The sequence below is a fragment of the Ruditapes philippinarum genome, unplaced genomic scaffold, assembly GCF_026571515.1.
Source record: "Ruditapes philippinarum isolate M1 unplaced genomic scaffold, ASM2657151v2 ctg11848_1_1_1_1, whole genome shotgun sequence".
NCBI classification, from domain to species: Eukaryota; Metazoa; Mollusca; class Bivalvia; order Venerida; family Veneridae; genus Ruditapes; species Ruditapes philippinarum.
Window position 1 is genome coordinate 24,196 of NW_026852557.1, and position 20,443 is coordinate 44,638.

The 20,443-nt window shown below is 32.8% G+C and overlaps 1 protein-coding gene across 1 annotated transcript; it reads left to right on the plus strand.

The window, feature by feature from the left end:
* Window positions 1-3,958: 3,958 nt before the first annotated feature.
* LOC132716906 (integrin alpha-4-like) lies at window positions 3,959-19,168 on the plus strand (the record flags this gene model as incomplete). The annotated part of the gene is given in 15 exon segments (XM_060700244.1): window positions 3,959-4,508; window positions 7,312-7,436; window positions 7,777-7,901; window positions 8,500-8,724; window positions 9,190-9,322; window positions 10,247-10,332; window positions 11,054-11,134; window positions 11,679-11,852; window positions 12,232-12,340; window positions 13,245-13,430; window positions 14,315-14,506; window positions 15,783-15,931; window positions 16,603-16,749; window positions 17,942-18,450; window positions 18,994-19,168. Coding segments are annotated over 15 exon segments (2,607 nt in total), but the record flags the coding sequence as incomplete, so codon positions are not given.
* Window positions 19,169-20,443: the final 1,275 nt, after the last annotated feature.

Below are 20,443 nucleotides of genomic sequence, written 5' to 3' on the forward strand. Positions count from 1 at the left end.
AACGCTTACCCCCACTTGAACTTTTCACCAGTATAGAGTCAGGCTAGTCTGCCCAGCCGTGTTCCGTGCAGTCTGGTCAAACTTTATCATTGATTGCAGCACTATTAAGTGTTGAGAATTGAGTACCGCGCAAACTGGTGCAAGTGGGCGTGAGGGCTGTTGCACTTATCTATTATCACTCATGTACAGGCTCAATCAAACCGAGTCTGCAATTTTCATGTAATTTTGTTGTGATTAATGCTTCCGAGGGATCACTTTGTTTCCAGATTTTCATACTTCACAACAGCAGGTGTCATGTGCTGTGTGGCGGCTGTTAAAAGTTGCCCCGTACTTCACTTCAGTGTTGTTATATTTTTCTGGTCTTTCGGGATCATTGATTGCAGCACTATTAAGTGTTGAGAATTGAGTACTGCTCAAGCCGGTGCTAGGAGGCGTGAGGGCTGTTGCACTAATCCATTATCCCCCATGTACAGACTCAATTAAATCGAGGGTGCAATTGTCATTTAATCGTGTTATGATTAATGCTTCCGAGGGATCACTTTGTTTCCAGATTTTTATACTGTTAGCTGACAAAGTTCCAAAAATCTCCAAAACAAGTAAAAACGGTTCAGAACTGTTAACTATTTATGTGAGAAGATGTGTAAGCGGTCGGATAGCTCAGTCAGTAGACCCGCTATTCCAACGGTATTCCAAGAGTCCCGAGTTCGAGTCCCTGTCTGACTGAACATTTTTCTCACCCTGTGAAATTTGGCGCTCAACGTGGGACCGCGGACTGTATCAAGCTTAGAGTTTAATTAGCATTGCTCTGTAACCTAGTAAAGCGGATTGTGGCCGGGGGGGGGGGGGGGTTGTGGTGGTGGTGGTCGTCTCGCTTTTTCGAGAAGAAGATGTGTAAGCTTCCTGATAGCTCAGTCGGTAGCTGCAGAACGGTATTCCGGGGTCCCGGGTTCGAGTCCCGTTCAGACTGCACATTCTTCTCAGGCTGTGTCATATAGTACTCCCCACGGGTATCGTGTCCTTGCCCATTCCGATGTTATCTGAAAATTTGTTTCTTTACACATTGAATGCCACCAAATATTGTTTCCATCATTAAAGTGAAATTTGAAGTGCTGCTTTTTGTGAATTTGGATAGAAATTGTTAGAAATTTTTTCATTTCCAATAAATTCTGTGATTGATAGGAAAATCCAAAGCTGCCTCTGTGTCCTGAAAAAACTTCTTTATTTCACCTTTTATTTAACGGTTAAACTTATAATTTCTGTTACAAAAAAATATACTGAAGCCAAAAAGGGCCATCAAAAAAAGGACCGACCATAGATGTTTCTAATTAAAATCATTGAGTTATTCTATGAATGACATGTGTATTTTAAAGTCAAGATGCGACAGCTTATCCCAATTCAAAAAAAAAGTAAATATAAGTTCTTTTATTTGTACAATGGTACCATAGGGGACCATCCTACCAAGTCAATGTATACGTTATGTGTAATATACGTCTTAACAGTGAATGTAAGAGGTAAAAATATAAGCGATTGGCCCAAAAACATAAATATATAATTTTTACACATTGATGTCGGTGTATCATTATGAAAATATACGATAATTTACTGATGTTGCCGATAAACCATCCCGGTCTGATTTGTTCACGCCAGCCTGACTAAGTTATAAAATTACTAAATACTACAAGTTAGTCACCTGATAGTCATATCATATCATCAGGTAAATATAATTTAATAATTCAACTGTAACAGCTACAGGCTATGTGTATCGTGCCACTAAATCACATGCCGGGCATGTACGCGTATATAATAACACTGTCCTACTTTGCAAGTATACGCATCATCTGGATCAGATTTGATGACTTGACCCACAATACATTTGATTGGTAAAATTGATTTCCGGTTAAGCTGGCACGGCAAAAATGGCACAATGACTAAAATAAAGAAGGTCGCAAAAAAAATTCACCTTATACACCGGCAGTCTACGTGAATATGCAATAAGTGTTGAAAAAAGCGTGTTGTTTTTGTTGTTGTTGTTTCTTTCTTTCTTCCTTCCTTCCTTCCTTTCTTCCTTTCTTTCCTTCTTTCTTTCTTTCTCATTGTAAATTTGAGCTGAATTGACTATATGTTTCAAAGGATTGACTGTTATTATGGTGATTGACTAAAACTTATTAGACTAAAAATAAAATTTTGCTTAAAATATAAAAAGACTGTCCCTCTTTTTTTTTTATAAATTGCTCATTACAGGTAAATTCCAATGGATATTAACAGAATTTCTATTTGGCTGTTATTTATCGTTCAGTAAATTATAAAATTGAGAGCTATTATTGCAAAATATTAACTTATTTTGACTTTTACTTGTTCACTCAGTATAATAATACCCTTGGATGGGCATAATGTCACTTTTAACTACACATTGGCACTGTGAATGTAATAATTATGGTGAGTTTTCCAGCTAAACAACAAAACGAAGAGCCCCATGATAGCTCCTACATGCATTACCACCGACTGCTACTAATATCTGTTGAATTTTATAATCAATCGATGACACAATTTAAAATATAATTCAACATTAATGCAAAAAATGTTGCTTAAACATATTTAAGAATCAAAGATATAACGCTTTCTTCCGAAATGACTGACATTTCACTCAGATTACCCACTTCACAATAAACAAGTGTCAAACAAGAGATGCTATTGTACTGAATATGTATAAAGTTGTTCTCATTTGCCAATCGGAAGTAATTCATCGAGTAAATATTTCATTTTCCGCTCCGCATGCTTAAAGGTAGAACGCGTACATTTATTTTGTTATTTTGTTACCGATACAATGACCTTTAAACTAAATAAACTTTGAACCTATCCTTCTAATGACTTAACAAAATTAAACTATGAGAAATAAGCGGTGATAAAGAACAACGATTGTTTGAAATTACGTATTCGCTAAATTAAATTTACAATATCACATTATTCAAAGTTATAACGTGATATAACAAATTTGAGGCACTGAATTAAAGTGCAATAAAATGTTATTTTAAAGGCACATTATTCCTCAGAAATCCATTTTTATTTAACTATCTTTAGAAATGTCAAACATGTGCTTAATAATGTTTCAATAATGAATATACAGCATGTAACATGTAGCATGTGACCGAAAAAAGTAGCGCTAAATATGCAGTGATTTGTCGTAAAGGAAGCAAAATGTAAATAAAGTTGTATTTTGACTTTCATATAAAATACTAATTCATTATGATATGCAAATTGCCAACAGAGCTAAAGATGCAAAGTTTATGTGTATAGCCAATTAGTTTATTTTTGGAAACTGTAAAAATGTACTTAAAATAAAAGTTTTTGAAAAACAGACCCGATTAGAGCTCGAACCAATGCTCCATAGGTTGAGAGGCAGACACCTTAACCACTAGACCAAGATCATCCGGAACATATTTAAACATCATCTGAAAATGTCTAGAACCTGAGATGTTATTCACGAACCCGGTCTTAATTAATTAAAGAAAAAAACATGTAGATACATGTAGTACTAGTGCAGTTGTACTTTCAGTTATCCGGAAAACATGTGGTGGTATTTCATGTTTATAAAGCACATGGTATTTTCATTCAGGGATGGCCTTTTTTATATTTTTCTTCTAGATATTGTCTCAACAATAAAGAGGAGTGTCGGCATGCCCGAGTGGTTCACGCGTCGGACTAGTAATCTTAGGATTGGGGCTGGCTGCGTGGGTTTAAATCCCGTTGTTTCATTGAGCAACAAACTTTACACTCATTGCTTAGTACTGGTTGGTTCCAGGAATTGATTCGCGAGTGTTTCAATAAGCTTATAGATTGCAGCACATTTGAACTTAAATAAAATCTTACAGAAACAATGACCTTATAAAATCCTTTGATGTCAAAGCGCGTAGCTTAAATAACAAGAGTACCTTTAATGAAGCCATTGTTCAGTAGCAAAGTGTATAATTTTCCTAACATGCACTGTTCAACATCTTTGAGTGGTTTTTGATAATGTTATACAATAACAAAAGTGTTACTTAAATCAAATTTCGCTTAATGGTATACTTGATCATTCAATCTTGATTGTTGTTTTTTAGATAGACGCGCTTTAATGATTAGGAAATACCGGTACTTATAAAGTATGTATCGTAACTTCTTTTTAAAAAAAATAAATATAAACTCTAATGTTATACATCATTGACTCATCGCTTTAAGAAAAACCAAGCGTCTGACCCATTTGATCAAATCTTTTTTTTTTATTCATTGATTGAAAAAACAACAAACAAACGACGAAAGAAAAAAACTAGAGTGAAAATTATGAAGAAATATGCTAAATTGGATACATCAAGTTGTACGGTGATTTTCGTATTAGTTTGGAGTTTCGTTTTTCTTGTAACTCGTGGATTTAATATAGATATAGAAGATGCCGTGACATTAAATGGACTGTCGGATCCTGGAAGTTATTTCGGATACTCCGTCGGGATAAGCCACAGTGACGAACATAAATGGTAACTTTTCTTATTTTTTTTCCTTTGTATTTAACTATTACTGAATAAACATATAAGAGAGAGTACAGGACTTAGCTATTCTATGATCTTGAAACACGATATAAAATTAACACGATTTTCCCTTTCTAAATTCTGAAAGAGAAACCACGTTTTAATTCTTTTGAAACTTTTCCTTTTTGGACAATAAGTTAACTAATAGAAAGAGCACCGAAACACGAGGCTATCTGATTTGTACGACGGGGCCTAGCCCCCGAGTATAAATCAGATTGCCGAGTGTTTTGGTGTTCTTTCTCTTTTGTATCATAGTCAAACATGACAGCACGTATCCTGTTCTCATAATATGAAACCCTAGAAAAAAATAACCAATGAACGAGCATTTGAATGTGATATTTCTGCCCCTTTCCCTTTCTCTGCCGTCACAATAAGTAAAATAAGTAAACCCCAGCAAAAATGAACCAATCAACGGGCATAATCTGGAGTGCGGGTAACTAATACCTGCACTCCAGTTACCGCACTGTGCATGTATATGTATACGATTTAACTCTTTAACACTTTTTCAACAGAAAGGTCCCCAAACTATGATACAACGTGAAAGAGGAATATTAATACTTTTCGTATTTTAATTTATCTCTCTTTTATCTTATGTCAGTTAAATATTTGATGTGTTTACAGGCTCAGAACCAATTTTGGTTGCTCCTGGTTGTCTAACTTTTTGTTGTCAGTTTAGAATTATACCGGATTGTTATTGTAGCATTCTATGAAATCAAAAATCCGTTTATAAGCAAGTGTTCTGTTATCTTATTTCCGGTTAAACTGTAATATGCAGCTATGACTTTAAATGTTTGAGAGTTACATTTTATATCTGGGAGGCCACGGTTTCAATCTTTGGTCGGGTTATGCGCAATATAATAGTAATGATAATAATAATAATAATAATAATAATAATAATAATAATAATAATAATAATACAACAACTACTACTACTACTACTACTACTACTACTACTACTACTACTACTACTACTACTACTACCACTACTACTACTACTACTACTACTACTACTACTATTAATAATAATAATAATAATGGTAATAATAATGATGAAAATAATGATGATGATGATGAGGATGATAATAATAATGATGATGATGACTTTCGGGGCGAAGACATGACGACACGATACCAGATTTATGTATCACTTAATGAAGTTATGATAAATAATGTGTGTGCAAAATTTAATATCATTAGCTTTCCGTTTTAGTTATCCCGGATGAGCTTAGTTACTCGTGGCCAAGACATAGTATCTGGAGCGCACGTCTTAATTATCTTGTAGCCACGGATTAGTAAATCGTGACCACCACATAGTATCTCAAGCGCAATTATTAATTATCTCGTGGCTACGACTTAGTAAATCGTGGCCACCACATATTATCTCGAGCGCACGTCATAAGTATCTAGTGGCCACGGCTTAGTTAATCGTGGCCACCACATATTATCTCGAGCGCAATTATTAATTATCTCGTGGCTACGACTAAGTAAATCGTGGCCACCACATATTATCTCGAGCGCACGTCTTAATTATCTCTTGGCCACGGCTTAGTAAATCGTGCGCACCACATAGTATTTCGTGCGCACTATTTAAGTTTCTCGTGGCCACGACTCCACGACTAAGTAACTCGTGGTGACCACACGTGCGCACGAGATAACTAAAAACACACACATGTCACATTTGTGCCACCGTAAAAATGTCTTAAAGTCTCACTAAAAGTAGCCTTATTTTATGTATTTATTTCCATTTTCGAAGCTGTTTCGCTGAGGTTTTACAAATGTGGTATGTGGTATACCAGAAGAGTACATTTCTAAGATGAAACAACAACTTATAAGGGCCAAAAACAATATAAACAAAGTCAACAGCAAACATTCATATGAAAACATAAATGTATTACCACACACATTACTTAGTTTAAATGCCCTTTTTTGGTCGATCTTATAAAAGTACATTGTACTCAATGGATCCCAAAATTCATTCGGTCATTTACATGTACCATAAAAAGTAACCGGTGTTCCGAGTCATTAAAGGAAGAGAAAATATGATATAATTTTTTTATCTAATCGAAATTCTAATTTCTTTTGGTCATGCGATAAAACATTAATAGTTATAGTATATCGAACACGACTGTTATGTTGAAATATCATAGCCTGGGGTTGCATCTCGGCTTTTCTCTACAGAAAATATTCTCAAATTCAATCCATCATTTTCTTTAGAGAAAGACCCTCGATGTCGCCCAATCCATAATGCTATCATTGTTACATGTTTCTGCCTCTTTATCAATCACACGTAATCCATTATAATGTGTAGTATGCTTTAAGCTTCAATATTTGTTGGAGGCGGTAAAAGGGATCCCACTGATGAAAGGACTGAAAGTACTTTTTGAAGCTTATACCATTTGATATAGATCTGAATAAATAACTTACTCCGTTTTCACAAAATACTCATTTTTGTTATGCAAAATGACAACAAAATGAAAATCGTTGCAACAAAAGAGCAACCAAGTTTCTTTGTCAACTACGACCTAGCCATGTAAAAATGTGTTAACAACTTACTTTAAGGAATGAATACTTTAAATTTTCCTTTTAACTTGATCCATAATACGTTATGCCATGTCATACAATATCAAATTACGTCAAGTTACCAAAGTTACGTCACAGTTTGCCAGGCTACGTTACCTTTGTGATAATAAATTTTGGATCTATCACAAATCAGTGACACTGGTTTTGTACGAATTGTTATACTCTTTTGTAGGATTCTAGTTGGAGCCCCAAGAAGCAATGATTCGTCATTGCCGGATGTGCCAAAGCCCGGTGCTGTGTTTGCCTGCACATTTCCTGACCAAGGCGACTCCACATGCAATAAATTGGATATTGATGGTAGATAGGTTTCTTTCATGTTTGTTAAGATAAAACGGATTGTTCATGGTTAACTTTAGATATGCTACTTGTATTTAAGGACACTATTTCACTTATGCATCTAAATTGTATGATACTACATTCCGCAATTTATTTATTTTTTAATTTAAAGGGGAACAACTCATACACCGAAAGTAGCGATAATACTTCAGCAATGGTTATTTCCCTCATCTATCCAAAAGATGCTAATGACACGATATGATGTGAATAACTTTAAGAACTGTAAAGCTGTATTAGTCATATTCACTAAAAAAAATTACTCAAAGATGAAAATGGTATATCTTTTTTTGTCATTTCTCAGAAACACCAGGTTTGGACACAGTGAGATTCGAGGACAGTCCCGTATACCTCAAACATGGCCGGAACCACTCATGGCTCGGAGGATCCCTCGAGGTTATGACATCCGGCTCTTCAAAAGTGTTTGCAGTAAGAGTTTTTAATATTCATTATGGTTTTTCATAAGGTATCGAGAAGTTAGAACTGCCATCGAATATCGATTATCGAATTTCTGTTTATATCGAATTTCGAGCTAGCTTTGAACTTCGAGCCAGATCGATGATCGAAATTCAATAATTTCGAGTGTACTTTAATTTCGATTGTCGAGCAGCTGGCTTGAAAATCAGCTCCAGCTCGAAATTCGGCCTTCGCAAATTGTGAATTTCGATCTTCGAACTGTCTCGAAATTCAACTCAAGCTCGAAGTTTTGTTTTTTTGGTTTACTTTGTATCTTGATCTTCGAGCTGTCTGGAAATTTAAAGCTTTTCAATTAAGAGTCTATCTAAGTGATTTAGTTATACCCAATTTTATACACACGCGCACGCACATGCTCACCGCAAAACAAGTAAGCACGCACGCACACGCACGCGTGCACATACACACATATCCTACGCACGTTAACTAAACACGTATTTGTAATAATCAACCGAAGAGAGAAGAACAACAGAAATTATTCTTTATTTTAAAATTAGACAATCTATATCTAGAATAGTTTAGGTTCAATGTGAGTTTTTTTTCAATATTGCAGACTTGTGCGTTCAGATGGTACAACACTTATTATGAGCAAGTGAGAGCACAAGTTTACAATCAAGGACTTTGCTATGAAGTTCCTCTAGATCTAAACATGGCTAATGTTAAAAAGATACCGGCTCTTACAAAGGACTCGTTAAGGACCATAGAGTTGTCGGGGTCCAATAAAAGTGTGTGGTTATACGGACAGGGTCAGCTTGGAATGTCTATCCACTACACAAAGGTATTAATTCGTTGTGATTAAATATTTAATATTTTTCCTTATACTAGCTTAATATTACATTGTAATAATAGTTTACATTTCCTGAAAAAAACAACACAAGAAAAAACACACTAACACGTACACGCACGCGCGCATACACACACACGTGCGCGCGCACGAACGCAAACACACAAAAACAAGAAAACATACACACACACGCATACGCACCAACACACACGCGCGCGCACACGCACACACACACACAACAACAACACAACATAGTTTTACTCAGTTTGAATTTATATAATTTTATTTGCCCAACAATAAGTAGACATTTTATTAATATTAATATTTACTATGAAAAAAGTATCAATATTTATCATAATTGGTATGAAATGAATTTGACAATATCAAGCCTGACAAACATAATTTTTTATTGATATGTTTTATTGATCGTATTTTATGCTATATTTTTTTATTTTGTAGCACACGAATCATTTGTTGCTAGGGGCTCCTGGAATCATGGACTGGTTAGGGGGTTTTGTTGCCCTGGAAGGAGACAGTGCAAAAGTGATGCAAAATTTTGTAAACTCGACAAACATCATCCGACCATACATTGGTATAAGCTAGTTTTTTTTAAGTACAGTTTGTAGTTTGCAAGTCATAGGGGATGAATTTCATTCATAATGCAATGTGTTGAGCGAGGGACATAAGGCGTTTTCTATAAATGGATTTTTCATTTGGTTTCGAAATTAAACGCTGTCACTACGGTTTTTTAAAGCAGCCTCCAGCTTTATTTTCTGTTGGATAAACAATTTTGAGTTGTTTCAAACTAAGTCTTTTTATAATTTTATCTAGGAAAATAGTGCCTCGTGTCACTGTTAAGCCTTTTTTTTTAATACAGCGTCCCGGAAGCTATTTATAACGCATAGGTGACCTTAGTTTCTAAAAATAGAAGCTGCGGAAAAGAATCACCAGCTTTACTAATTTAAATATCAAGGAATTTCCTTATTGTATATGTATTTCATTTCTAAGTTTATTCTTTTGATTTGAATTAATATGGTCATATTATTTTACATCATAATTTAATAAAAGTATTTTAGCATTCATGACATCATCTTTATCAGTGTTTCTTTAATTATTTCGATGATAAAACATACGCGGTTTAGAGGGGCTGATAGGTTTATGTCAATGCGATTTATTTGAAAACCCATCTTTTTGTCTTGTCACCAATAAATACCAGTATGAAGATGCATTAAAATGTACACGCATAACACCGTTCAAAGGATTGACCGCAAAACTGCAGTAACTCTTATGAAATAAAGAAGGACTTTCCTAATTCCGTTTTTAAAAACTTGAAACATTTCTTTGCAATTGATATTTACGATTTTGTTTGACAATCTTACGTATATAAAACAAAAATTCATTGCGAATATAAAGGATACTTTTATAGCTAAGAAATATTGTGCTTGTTTTATAGTTTCAGTTTCTTGTAAAATTGCAAATGACATTTCACATTTTAAATTCTATTCTTACAAATTAGGTTATTCGTCTTCAAGTGGAAGGTATTTTTCCGATGGACTGACTTACTTTGCATTTGGAGCACCTAGGGCAAGCATGTCCGGCCTGGTAAGTAAGTATCAAACCATAATCACACGCTAAATAATAGAAAGAGCATGGAAACACGAGGCGTAGCCACCGAGTATTAATCAAATTGCCGAGTGTTTTGATGTTCTTCCTCTTTTGTATCATAGTCAAACATAAAACATGTTCCCTGTTATCACAATATGAAACCCTAGAAAAGGATAGCCAATGAACGAGCATCTGAATATGATATTTCTATCGCTTTCCATTACTCTGCCGTCGAAATAAGTTAATCCCAGAAGAAATTGAGCCAATCAATGGGCATGCTTTGGAGTACGGGTAACTTATACCTGCACTTCAGTTAATGTACTGTGCATGTATATGTATACGATTCAACTCTGACACATTTTCAACAGAAAGTTCCCCAAACTATGTTACAATTCAATCATAAATATTCTCTGCTTTGCGTCAAGAAGTGATCTTTTTCCATTTTACACTTGTTCTTATAAATTGTATTTAATAAAATTAAGATAAAAATAAAATCTAGACAATGCGAGACAAATCTAGTTCTTCATAATTTTCAGAACGAGGTCTCTTTTGATTATTTCTATATTTTTTTGGCAAAACATTTGCGGGTTGTTAAAAGACCAAAATAGATCAATTTTTGACGGAAAGTCTTAAAATTATTAAAGGATTTTAGACGGATTTGAATTGTTGACATTATAAATGACTAAAATTAAATCTATTCTGATCAATCTGTTTCCAGGTATTGTTCTTCAGATCAAACGAAGCACAACATTCGTTGCAAAGCGCTTCAAAGATATTACAAGGCAGCGTTAACGGAAAGGTAATAACTATGACCAAGTTCATTTGATTTTTGGCCTCCAGCCCAAGAAAAAATATAAAACACATCATAGAAAGTTAATGACAAATTATAACATAATAATTATGTTAAAGGGACACCGCCAAGGTTTTTTTTACATGACGACCATTTGTTGCCTATACCAAAAACTTATGTGCAAAGCTTCAGACCATCCACATACTCCATCTTTTATCCAATTTTCTTTTGTGTTTAGAATAAAACAACATATACCATAAGTAATATATCATCCATATCTAATACTGTTCATATAAAATATTTTATTTTAACTAATTCTAAATAACATGGAATAAAAAGCTTATTTTTAAATAGTGATAATTGATCCAAATTGGCACTCTTCTTTCCTTACAATGATTAGAAATTAATCCTAAATCGATCTTGAATAAAAAATACAAGATCAGTTTCCCGTTATAATGGAACAAACATATGAAGAAAATCTACTGTAGGGTATAATAATTAAAATAATGCTTTGATTATTAATTTATGAACTAACGAACTATTTTTAACTTAGATTTTACCAGCGAATTCCTATTTTGGAGCGACCTTGTGTACAATGGATGTCAACGGTGATGGCATGGACGATTTGCTTGTTGCAGCCCCAATGTACAGTACCTTTGAAAACAATGTTTTCTCAACGGAGAACTTGGAAATCGGACTTGTATCAGTCTATCTGGGATCAATGATGGTATTGAAAAATATAGTTCCCTTCCTTTTTGTATTGATTATATTTGTATATTGGTTACATATACATTTTAGCCGGTATCTCTTGCGTTATGGAACGTTCTAAAATGTAACATATAGTCGACCGTAAAACAGTCCCGCCATAAAATTTCCTATAATCTTATTATTTTCAGGTTTAGGGCCACGTGACTGCTCGCAACCTTATGTTTCCCATAAAAACTTGTAGTAGATATTTCTAATATGCTCCCATATAAATATTTTAAAATACATTTATTAAGAAACAAACAAAACTGCCAAAGCATGACTTTGTTATAGTTAATGACATTTACAGAGAGAAAAAAATGTTTTAGAAAGTAAACTTTCCAAACTATATTTTGGTCTAGATTATGGACTTCAAAGCATCGCCGCAGATGTTGACAGGAACCGAGGTTCATGAGAGGTTTGGAAGTGCCATTGCTGACCTTGGAGACATTAATTCAGATTCCTTCAAAGGTTTGTTCCTTTGTCATATTTGTAAATACTCATGAAAATAATGTTATTTTTTGCGGTTGAAATTTTATGCAATGTTGTTGTCATATTAACAATATTCGTTTAAAATAGATGTATCAATTAATGTTGAGCAATTTGATGTGTTAGATAAGAAAGTTATGTTCTAGGGTCCAGCGTCCCCTTCAATAGACATTCAATTATACAGTGGGTGTCTCTTGAATTGTAGTTGAACATGACTGTTTGTTGCAGCTTTACCTTAAGTACGATACTGTTTATACATTGAAATTATGCCACACAGTTAAATGTTCTATTTCAGCTAGGTATTTAGTTGAATATAGATTTTGATTTGTATTTTTTTTTCCTTAGAACATTTTTAGTTGTTAATAAATATCAAATGTGATTATATAGTCAACTATGGTGGATAAGTTATTTCACTTATTTGCTTGACCTCGTCTATTTAAGCAAAACATTTCATAAAGTTCATGAGAAAAATAACACAAAACAAAAACAAACAAACAAAAAACTCACACAAAAACAGCAATGACTATATAGAACGAAAAAAAAAATTCTCCCAAAAATGAATGTACATATAGAGACGCATGCCGAAAACTAGATTCCATTTCATTTTCACTACAAAATAAATCAAAACTCATACATTTATACAGGCAGCAGACTTTATAAGCGTATTTATTTCACCAAATACATGTCAGATAGTGTACATATGGTGAGTATATAACAGAAAGCAAATGGCAACAAGTTTCTAGCAACATTCGATTAAGCCCCTCCCTTTATTCACATCAGTACATTTTTACACAAACGTCTGCAGTTAAGTACACTACACGCATAGCACTATAATTTGTCAGTTTCTAACATCAAATTTCTTTTGAATATTTATTTGTTTGAACAGATGTTGCAATAGGAGCTCCATATGCAGACGGCTTAAGAGGTGCAATATACATCTACAATGGATACACTGGTGGCGTATGGCCTAAATATTCTCAGCGAATAATGGCTTCTGAAATTGATACGGGGCTGAGAGGGTTTGGAATTTCAATTTCACAAGGAAGAGACATGAATTTTGATGAAATAAATGGTGAGACATATTATGAATTAAATGAAGACATAAATTGTGAGATATATCAAATATTTAATTAATAAACTTATTTCTCAGTCACACAAAATGTCTTCCCGCTGTAGTTTACAGTTGAAGGTGCAGATAGGCAGTAGCGGCCGTAACAAGATACAAAATCATTTGGGAGTATTTCATATAGATATGACCCTTGACATATTACTAAACATTACATGAACTCGAGAGGTTCTTTACAGGTTTTGTTTCATTTGAAGTTTAAAGAAAGAAAAGCACATTCATATTGAAAACATGATAAATAGTATACCAAACAAGTGTCTGATATTGTAATTCTTTTCTGGCTCGGCACGAAAAAAAATGCCTTAGCTTTGCCTGAAAAGTTTTGTAATATCAGACACTCGCATGGTATGTTCTATCTATTATAGCTGATTGCATTTGCAGAAAAACTAGCATTGTTATAGTTATAGACAATACCATGCTAGTGTTTGATAATACAAAAATTTATCAGACAAGGCAAAGAAAAACAGAAGAAGGAGGCTTTGCCGAGCCCTTCATTTTTTTTCGTGCCGAGCCTGGTAAAATTTATAATATCAGACACTTGTTTTGTAGTCTTGCTATTTATCGTGTTTTCAATTTAAATATGCGTTTCTGTCTTTAAAATTTCAAATGATATAGAACCCTTTCAAGAACATCTCGGTTTAATGCTAACCAATGGTCATATCTATAAGAAATAGTCCCACATGTTTAAGTCAAATGTAAGAGAGACTTCAATATTTAAAGAATCTATTCGATTCAAAGTTTATCACTACTAAGCATGCAACATGCTCTTTATCAACAGAAATTAATGTACTGGTATGATAAAATAATATATATTTTCTAAATATTTGTAGATATAGTAATAGGCTCCTACTTGTCAGACCAAGCTGTCGTTTTGTACGGAAAATCAGTGATACATGCACATAGTGACTTCAGCGTTGTTGACAGCAGAGGCTCTCTAACAAATGTTGTCGAAGTAAACGGTGACAGGAGGGAATCCGTCTTGGTTTGTTTCCATTACTCTGATCGGCGATGCAGTTATCTTAGTGAGTATTTTAAAGATTAAGTAATCAGTAAATGTAGGAGAAAATTATCAGTATTTAGGAGTATGATATTACACGTCATGGTGTTCAGATGCTTAGTGGTATAAGATGGAAGACTGTAAGAAAAATAACAAACATCTCAACGGCATTCGAATTAATCCACAAAACTTCATTTTTTATTAATAACCTATTTGCATTTTGTTATCTTGAAATCCCTCTATACTATCTTTTTTTATCACTGTGACTATATATCTTTATTTGCATGCTTTAAAATGAGTCGCAGTGAGGGTTAAATTCTATTGATTTCTGCACAAGTATATTGTACTGAAATAGTGTAAAACTTGAAACCGTACATTTTACAGTCAACCATAAACGGTAATATTTATTTAACAGTTAAGGTATTACCACTCTAATGGGCACTAAAGGAACTGAATAATTTATATCATAGATCAGATATATACCTTAAAGTACATCTGTATGCAAAATTTAAACAAACTTTACCGTACGGAAATCGAGTTATGGCCACTTTTAAGAACTGAAGCTAGGGTGTATGAGGGCCCTTTTTCAAAAACGAGTAACCTTTAAATACTCTGCAATAACATTCTAATGAAAAACGTTTTCCCATTAATTTTTGGTAAGAAACAAATAGTACTATTCAGCTAACAATCAACATAAACAAAATTATGGTTTCTACTCAAAGTTTATAAAATATGTATAAAAATGTTACCCTACCCCACCCTTTTTTAACACGTGTTTGACCATTTTCCTACTTAGGGAGCCTTATTTAAAAAATCCTTAAACTTTACCCAAATGAGTGCCTGTTTTCAAAGTTTCCCTACATTTTTAAAAAAGTAAATTGGTTGATCTTGTAAAATATTAAATACTTTCACCTCTAGTTTTGATTTTATTACACTTTGAAAATATCAGGTATATCCATATTTATTACTAGATTTAGCATTATTTAGCCAATAAATACCTATATAAATTTAATAATAAAAAATAAACACTTTTTTCTACCCAAAATGGATGGAGAGATACATAAATAATGTAAAAAGAAAAAAAAGAAAGAAAAAAATGTTGACCCATCTGAGGTTTGAACCCATGGCCCTCAGTTTCAATGTAGTTAACAGTAGTTCTAGCCTATTTGAATACTCTTCAAAGCGGAGGTAAGGCATTAGGATGGTAATACCTTAATAATTACTAGTTAATACTAGTTTAGTGTATTTATTATAAGATTTAGTATCGTACTCCTTAACAATGTTTTCTCTTCGTTTTTCAGTGTTAAACTTGACAATAACCTTGGATATAAAAAACGGGGATCAAGCAAGGATTGTATTTGAGACAAATAACCAACCAACCTTGTCTCACAGTTTAAAAATATTAAATGATGCTTACAAGTGTACACCGCCCGCTGTTATAAAAACAAAAGTAAGATTTTATTCTCAATTGTTTGGAATAAACGTTGGTTATACTTGAATAATTAACATTTATATCACTTAGGCCAAAACACATTGTCAAGTTTGGCAAAGATATAAACTATTAAGTTTGTGCGAAAGGGTATATGCTAAAAATTAAATGGAAACAATGTTGAATGATATGTAACAATGTATTTACAGTTGTACATTACATTACTTAAATAGGAGTATTGAAATTCTTTTGTAAGGTCAGACTGTAAAAAAGTAAGATATAAGTCACATCATTGTTTTTATATTGCACAATAAAATGCATTTAACGATTTAAATTTTACAAATATCAACAAATACTTATCTATGAAATTATTCTTTGTTTATGAATAATTATCAGGTAATGAAAATATGTATCTTATAATACCATATGTGTTCTAAACGCAATACTGTTAAATTGGTTAATGAAACTTTAAAATGCTTGGTTTTTATGCCGACGGAAATTTCTTTATACATATTTAAAAATGACAACTTTCTAGTCATTGTATTTGTTTTTCTGCAATATTCAATTCAACTATAATTTGTGTTATTTTTTTTAAACCATCTGAGCTTATGAAGGTGGATTCATAAATTTATTTAATGCAGCTGTAATCAAGTAAGATATTGATTGTTCATGTTCTATATTTTCTCCTACAGTCCACGCACGATCTTGTCAGTCTTTTAGAACTTCAGACCGATTATTCAGTAGATGAGATTCTATGTCCTGGTCTCACCGTCAAAGCAGCAATCAGTCATTTTGATGGAGCTCACCCTGGTGATCCTTTATTACAACTGAAGAAAGAGGTACGTTGTCTTGTTTAAAAAAACTTCGAACAATCCAGTTTTAATTAAGTCTAAATAATATTTTATTTCAATGTACAATTATATATTATGATGGCATATTTCTGCCACCAGATAACCATATAACTAACAAGTTAATTAAGGGGTTAACTAGTTATGTAACTAGTTAGTTATGTTGTTAACTAGTAATGTCACTAGTTATTTTTTTCAATAAATAAAAGATCATAACGGGAAATAAATGCATGTTAGTGCCTACAACTGCCATCCTTTTTATTATTTTACTAGCTTAATATAAAGAGGTTAACTAGTTCACTAACTAGTTAATCTTTTAACTAACTAGAAAAACATGCAAAATAATTCAAATAGGCTTTGAAGCCCATAAGGACAAACATGCAAAATAATTGCAATAGGCTTTAAAGCCCATAAGGACAAACATGCAAAATAATTCCAATAGGCTTTAAAGCCCATTAGGACACAAACATGCAAAATACTTCCAATAGGTTTTAAAGCCCATGAGGACAAAAACATGCAACTAATTCCAATATGCTTTAAAGCCTATGAGAACACAAACATACATAATAATGAACAGTGTATGACATCAACATATTTACATGTTGACAATATCAACAATCATCAAATGTTTGGAGAAGATCAATTTCGATTGATAAAGAAAATACCAGCCATATTTTTCATAAGAGGTGTATATTGTTTTCTTTATTTCGAAATTTATCTATAAACCACTCATTTAATGGTTTATTTACTAGGTATCAAAAACTTTTAACTTATACAGTATGTACGACATTCTTTATTTACTGTCGCTTGAAAACTGTTAATTATGTAATAGGAAAGTATTGTAACTGATTCAGACTTTTCTCCATTGTAAGAAAATACAGTCTTTCTTTTAAATATCATTGTTTTACATGTATACATTTTTTCGTCATTTGCAGAAACATTTCCTTTTTAACTGAGCTAAGAATTATGTTTCAATTTATACTTACACAATTTCACTGAATATTTAATTTTTAATTTTATAAATATTATTTATGAATTAAACCAATTAACCAAATTAAAAGAAAGGATACTATTGTACAGAACATAGCCAAACATTTATTCCTTTCTTTAAATATTGAATAGAGGCAGTTACTTTGAAATGCTTACTTTTACATAACACATTATTTCTTTTGTTTACCAACAGCTTCAGTTCAAGAACGAATGTCCTAACAACTATTGTAAAACAAATCTAAGACTTGGAGCCAACGCCAAATATATAAATGTTGATGGTTACTTTGTCATCGGCAATCAAGACCTCGTTGTCGATGTTAATATCTCAAAAGAAGGTGACGCATCATACGGGTCTGTGTTTTATATGGTATATCCAAGATACGTTGGTTATAAGAATGTAGAAAAACTGCGTGGAGAGACCGATATATCTTGCTCAATAGTTGACAGCCGAGCTAATGACACAAGTGTAACTCTAGCCAAGGACGAAGCGGCTGTATCATGTTTGTTTGGAAATCCGATGTCAAATGATACCGAAGTTCAATTCAGGTTGTTCATGATCGTTCCCGTAACAGTTGCTAATGATGATAAGTCAATGATGCTGAATATGCATGTGTCTACTCTAAGTGAGGAAACAGACCCTAGCAACAACAATCAAACAATTACTATCAATCTCAGGCATAATCTGGAAGCAGCTTTAACAGCGTAAGATGATATTAGTTATACTGATAATACTGATTTATTTTAGTTCGATTGCGTTGAAAGCTATAAGCTTATTGAAGCACTCTCGCATCCGTTCCTGGAACCTTTCAGTACTAAGCAATGAGTGTTTAGTTTCTTGATCAAGGAAACAACGGGCGTGAGATATTACAGATGTTATTGAAAGTTATTACCTATACTCTGTTGATTATTTTGATTTAGTAAAAGAATTTCATACTAGAAAAACTACAAAAAATTAAGAAACAAAAACTATTCTTATTGAGCCTAATGTAACTATGTAATGTAACTCCTGCAATGTATTTTGGATGGTAATGTTACTGTCCTTATTTGTCTTTGAATCATTAAAGTAAAAGTAGTGTTATTGAAATTTATACTTTATCACAGTTTGCAATATTGTTACTAGTATCTATATCTGAAATTTAACTTAAGACATTTCTATGTATAGATCTTTTCAAAAGTATGTAGAAACAGTAGCAATGTATGTATGTTTTTCATACACTTTTGTCAATGTAGTTATTTTACTTTCAGAATATCAGCACAAGAAACGATATACATAGGAAAGAGTAAAACGTTGCCTAATATGCAAAATATATATGAGCTGTATAATAAGGGACCGAGTAGTCTACAGTCAGCTAGGATATCTATATCATTCCCACAAATTCAGAATCCTGAGAAAGCAATCTTATATCTTAACAAAACACAGGTATAGCAACACCAGAGCTGCATCAGTACTAAGGGTGTAGTACTTAAGTACCGGTACTTGGCAAATTATGCAGTACCATTACCAGTACCAGTACTAGATTTTAGCTCGCTACTGCAGTACCAGTACTTTTTTTGGTGAAGTAATTAAGTATCAGTACCATTACTTTTATATATTCATCAAAGTTTGAATAAATACAGTGTCAAACAAATAATTGCAAATATTATTCAGCAAAGAAATAAAATCATAATTTACTTTAAAGTTAACATAACATGTTTACAACTTTATAGTTTTAACATACTTTTTACAAACAATATTTACAACATATATTCATGTCATATTTAATTGTTTAGTAACCAGTCAACTGTATAAATTACAATGCAAACATCTTTCATTTAAAACACAACAGTCTTTTGTTGCCTTTCACACCTTCACACCTCTGTGCAATTTATACCAAAGTAAATAACAACTTTTTATGGTGCTAAAAATATCACTTTTTTCACTTGAAATGGGTTTATTTAGAATAGTAGAAATTAATTAGTGTTTATTTTGCTCTTTTACTAGTAAATACAAAGTAATAAAAGATTTTAATAAGGATATTTTAGAGTAAATAGTTATCGAGTCTGTTTATCTTTATTTAATTTTTACTTAAAGTCTTTGGTGTTTTTTATGATGAATACTATGTTAACATTTGAAAGAATATTGCAGCAAATTATCACTTACTTTTTCACAAAAATAAAATATAGTTCATGTAATTTACAGCTTTATTTTATGAGAAAAATTGATGCTTTTTTAAATTTTTATCAAAACCAAAAGTACTGGGTAATGCAGTAGCAGTACCACTTTTTAAGACAGTAATGCAGTACCAGTACCAGTAGTAGCAAAATTTTGTAAGAGTAATTCAGTATCAGTACCAGTACTTGCAAAATCGCTGCAGTACGTACTGCAGTACCAGTACCAGTAATGCAGCTCTGAGCAACACAGAACATATTTTCATTCTTAAATATTTTGATGTGTTGTCAATTTTGAACAATTCAAAAGCGATGTATTGGCAGTGATAGAAACGGTTCTGCTGACAATGACCTTAGTAGTAATGGAGACGAAGACAATGATGACGATGATGACGACGACGATAAAAAACAAACGATAACCGAGTTTAATTGAGTTCTTGTTAAATGCCTTTTAGTTTCAGAATATTGTCAACATTAATATTGAAATGAATGATTTATTAATGATTAAAGATAATCTCACTGTTTGAGGTGAAAATACACTTTAGTT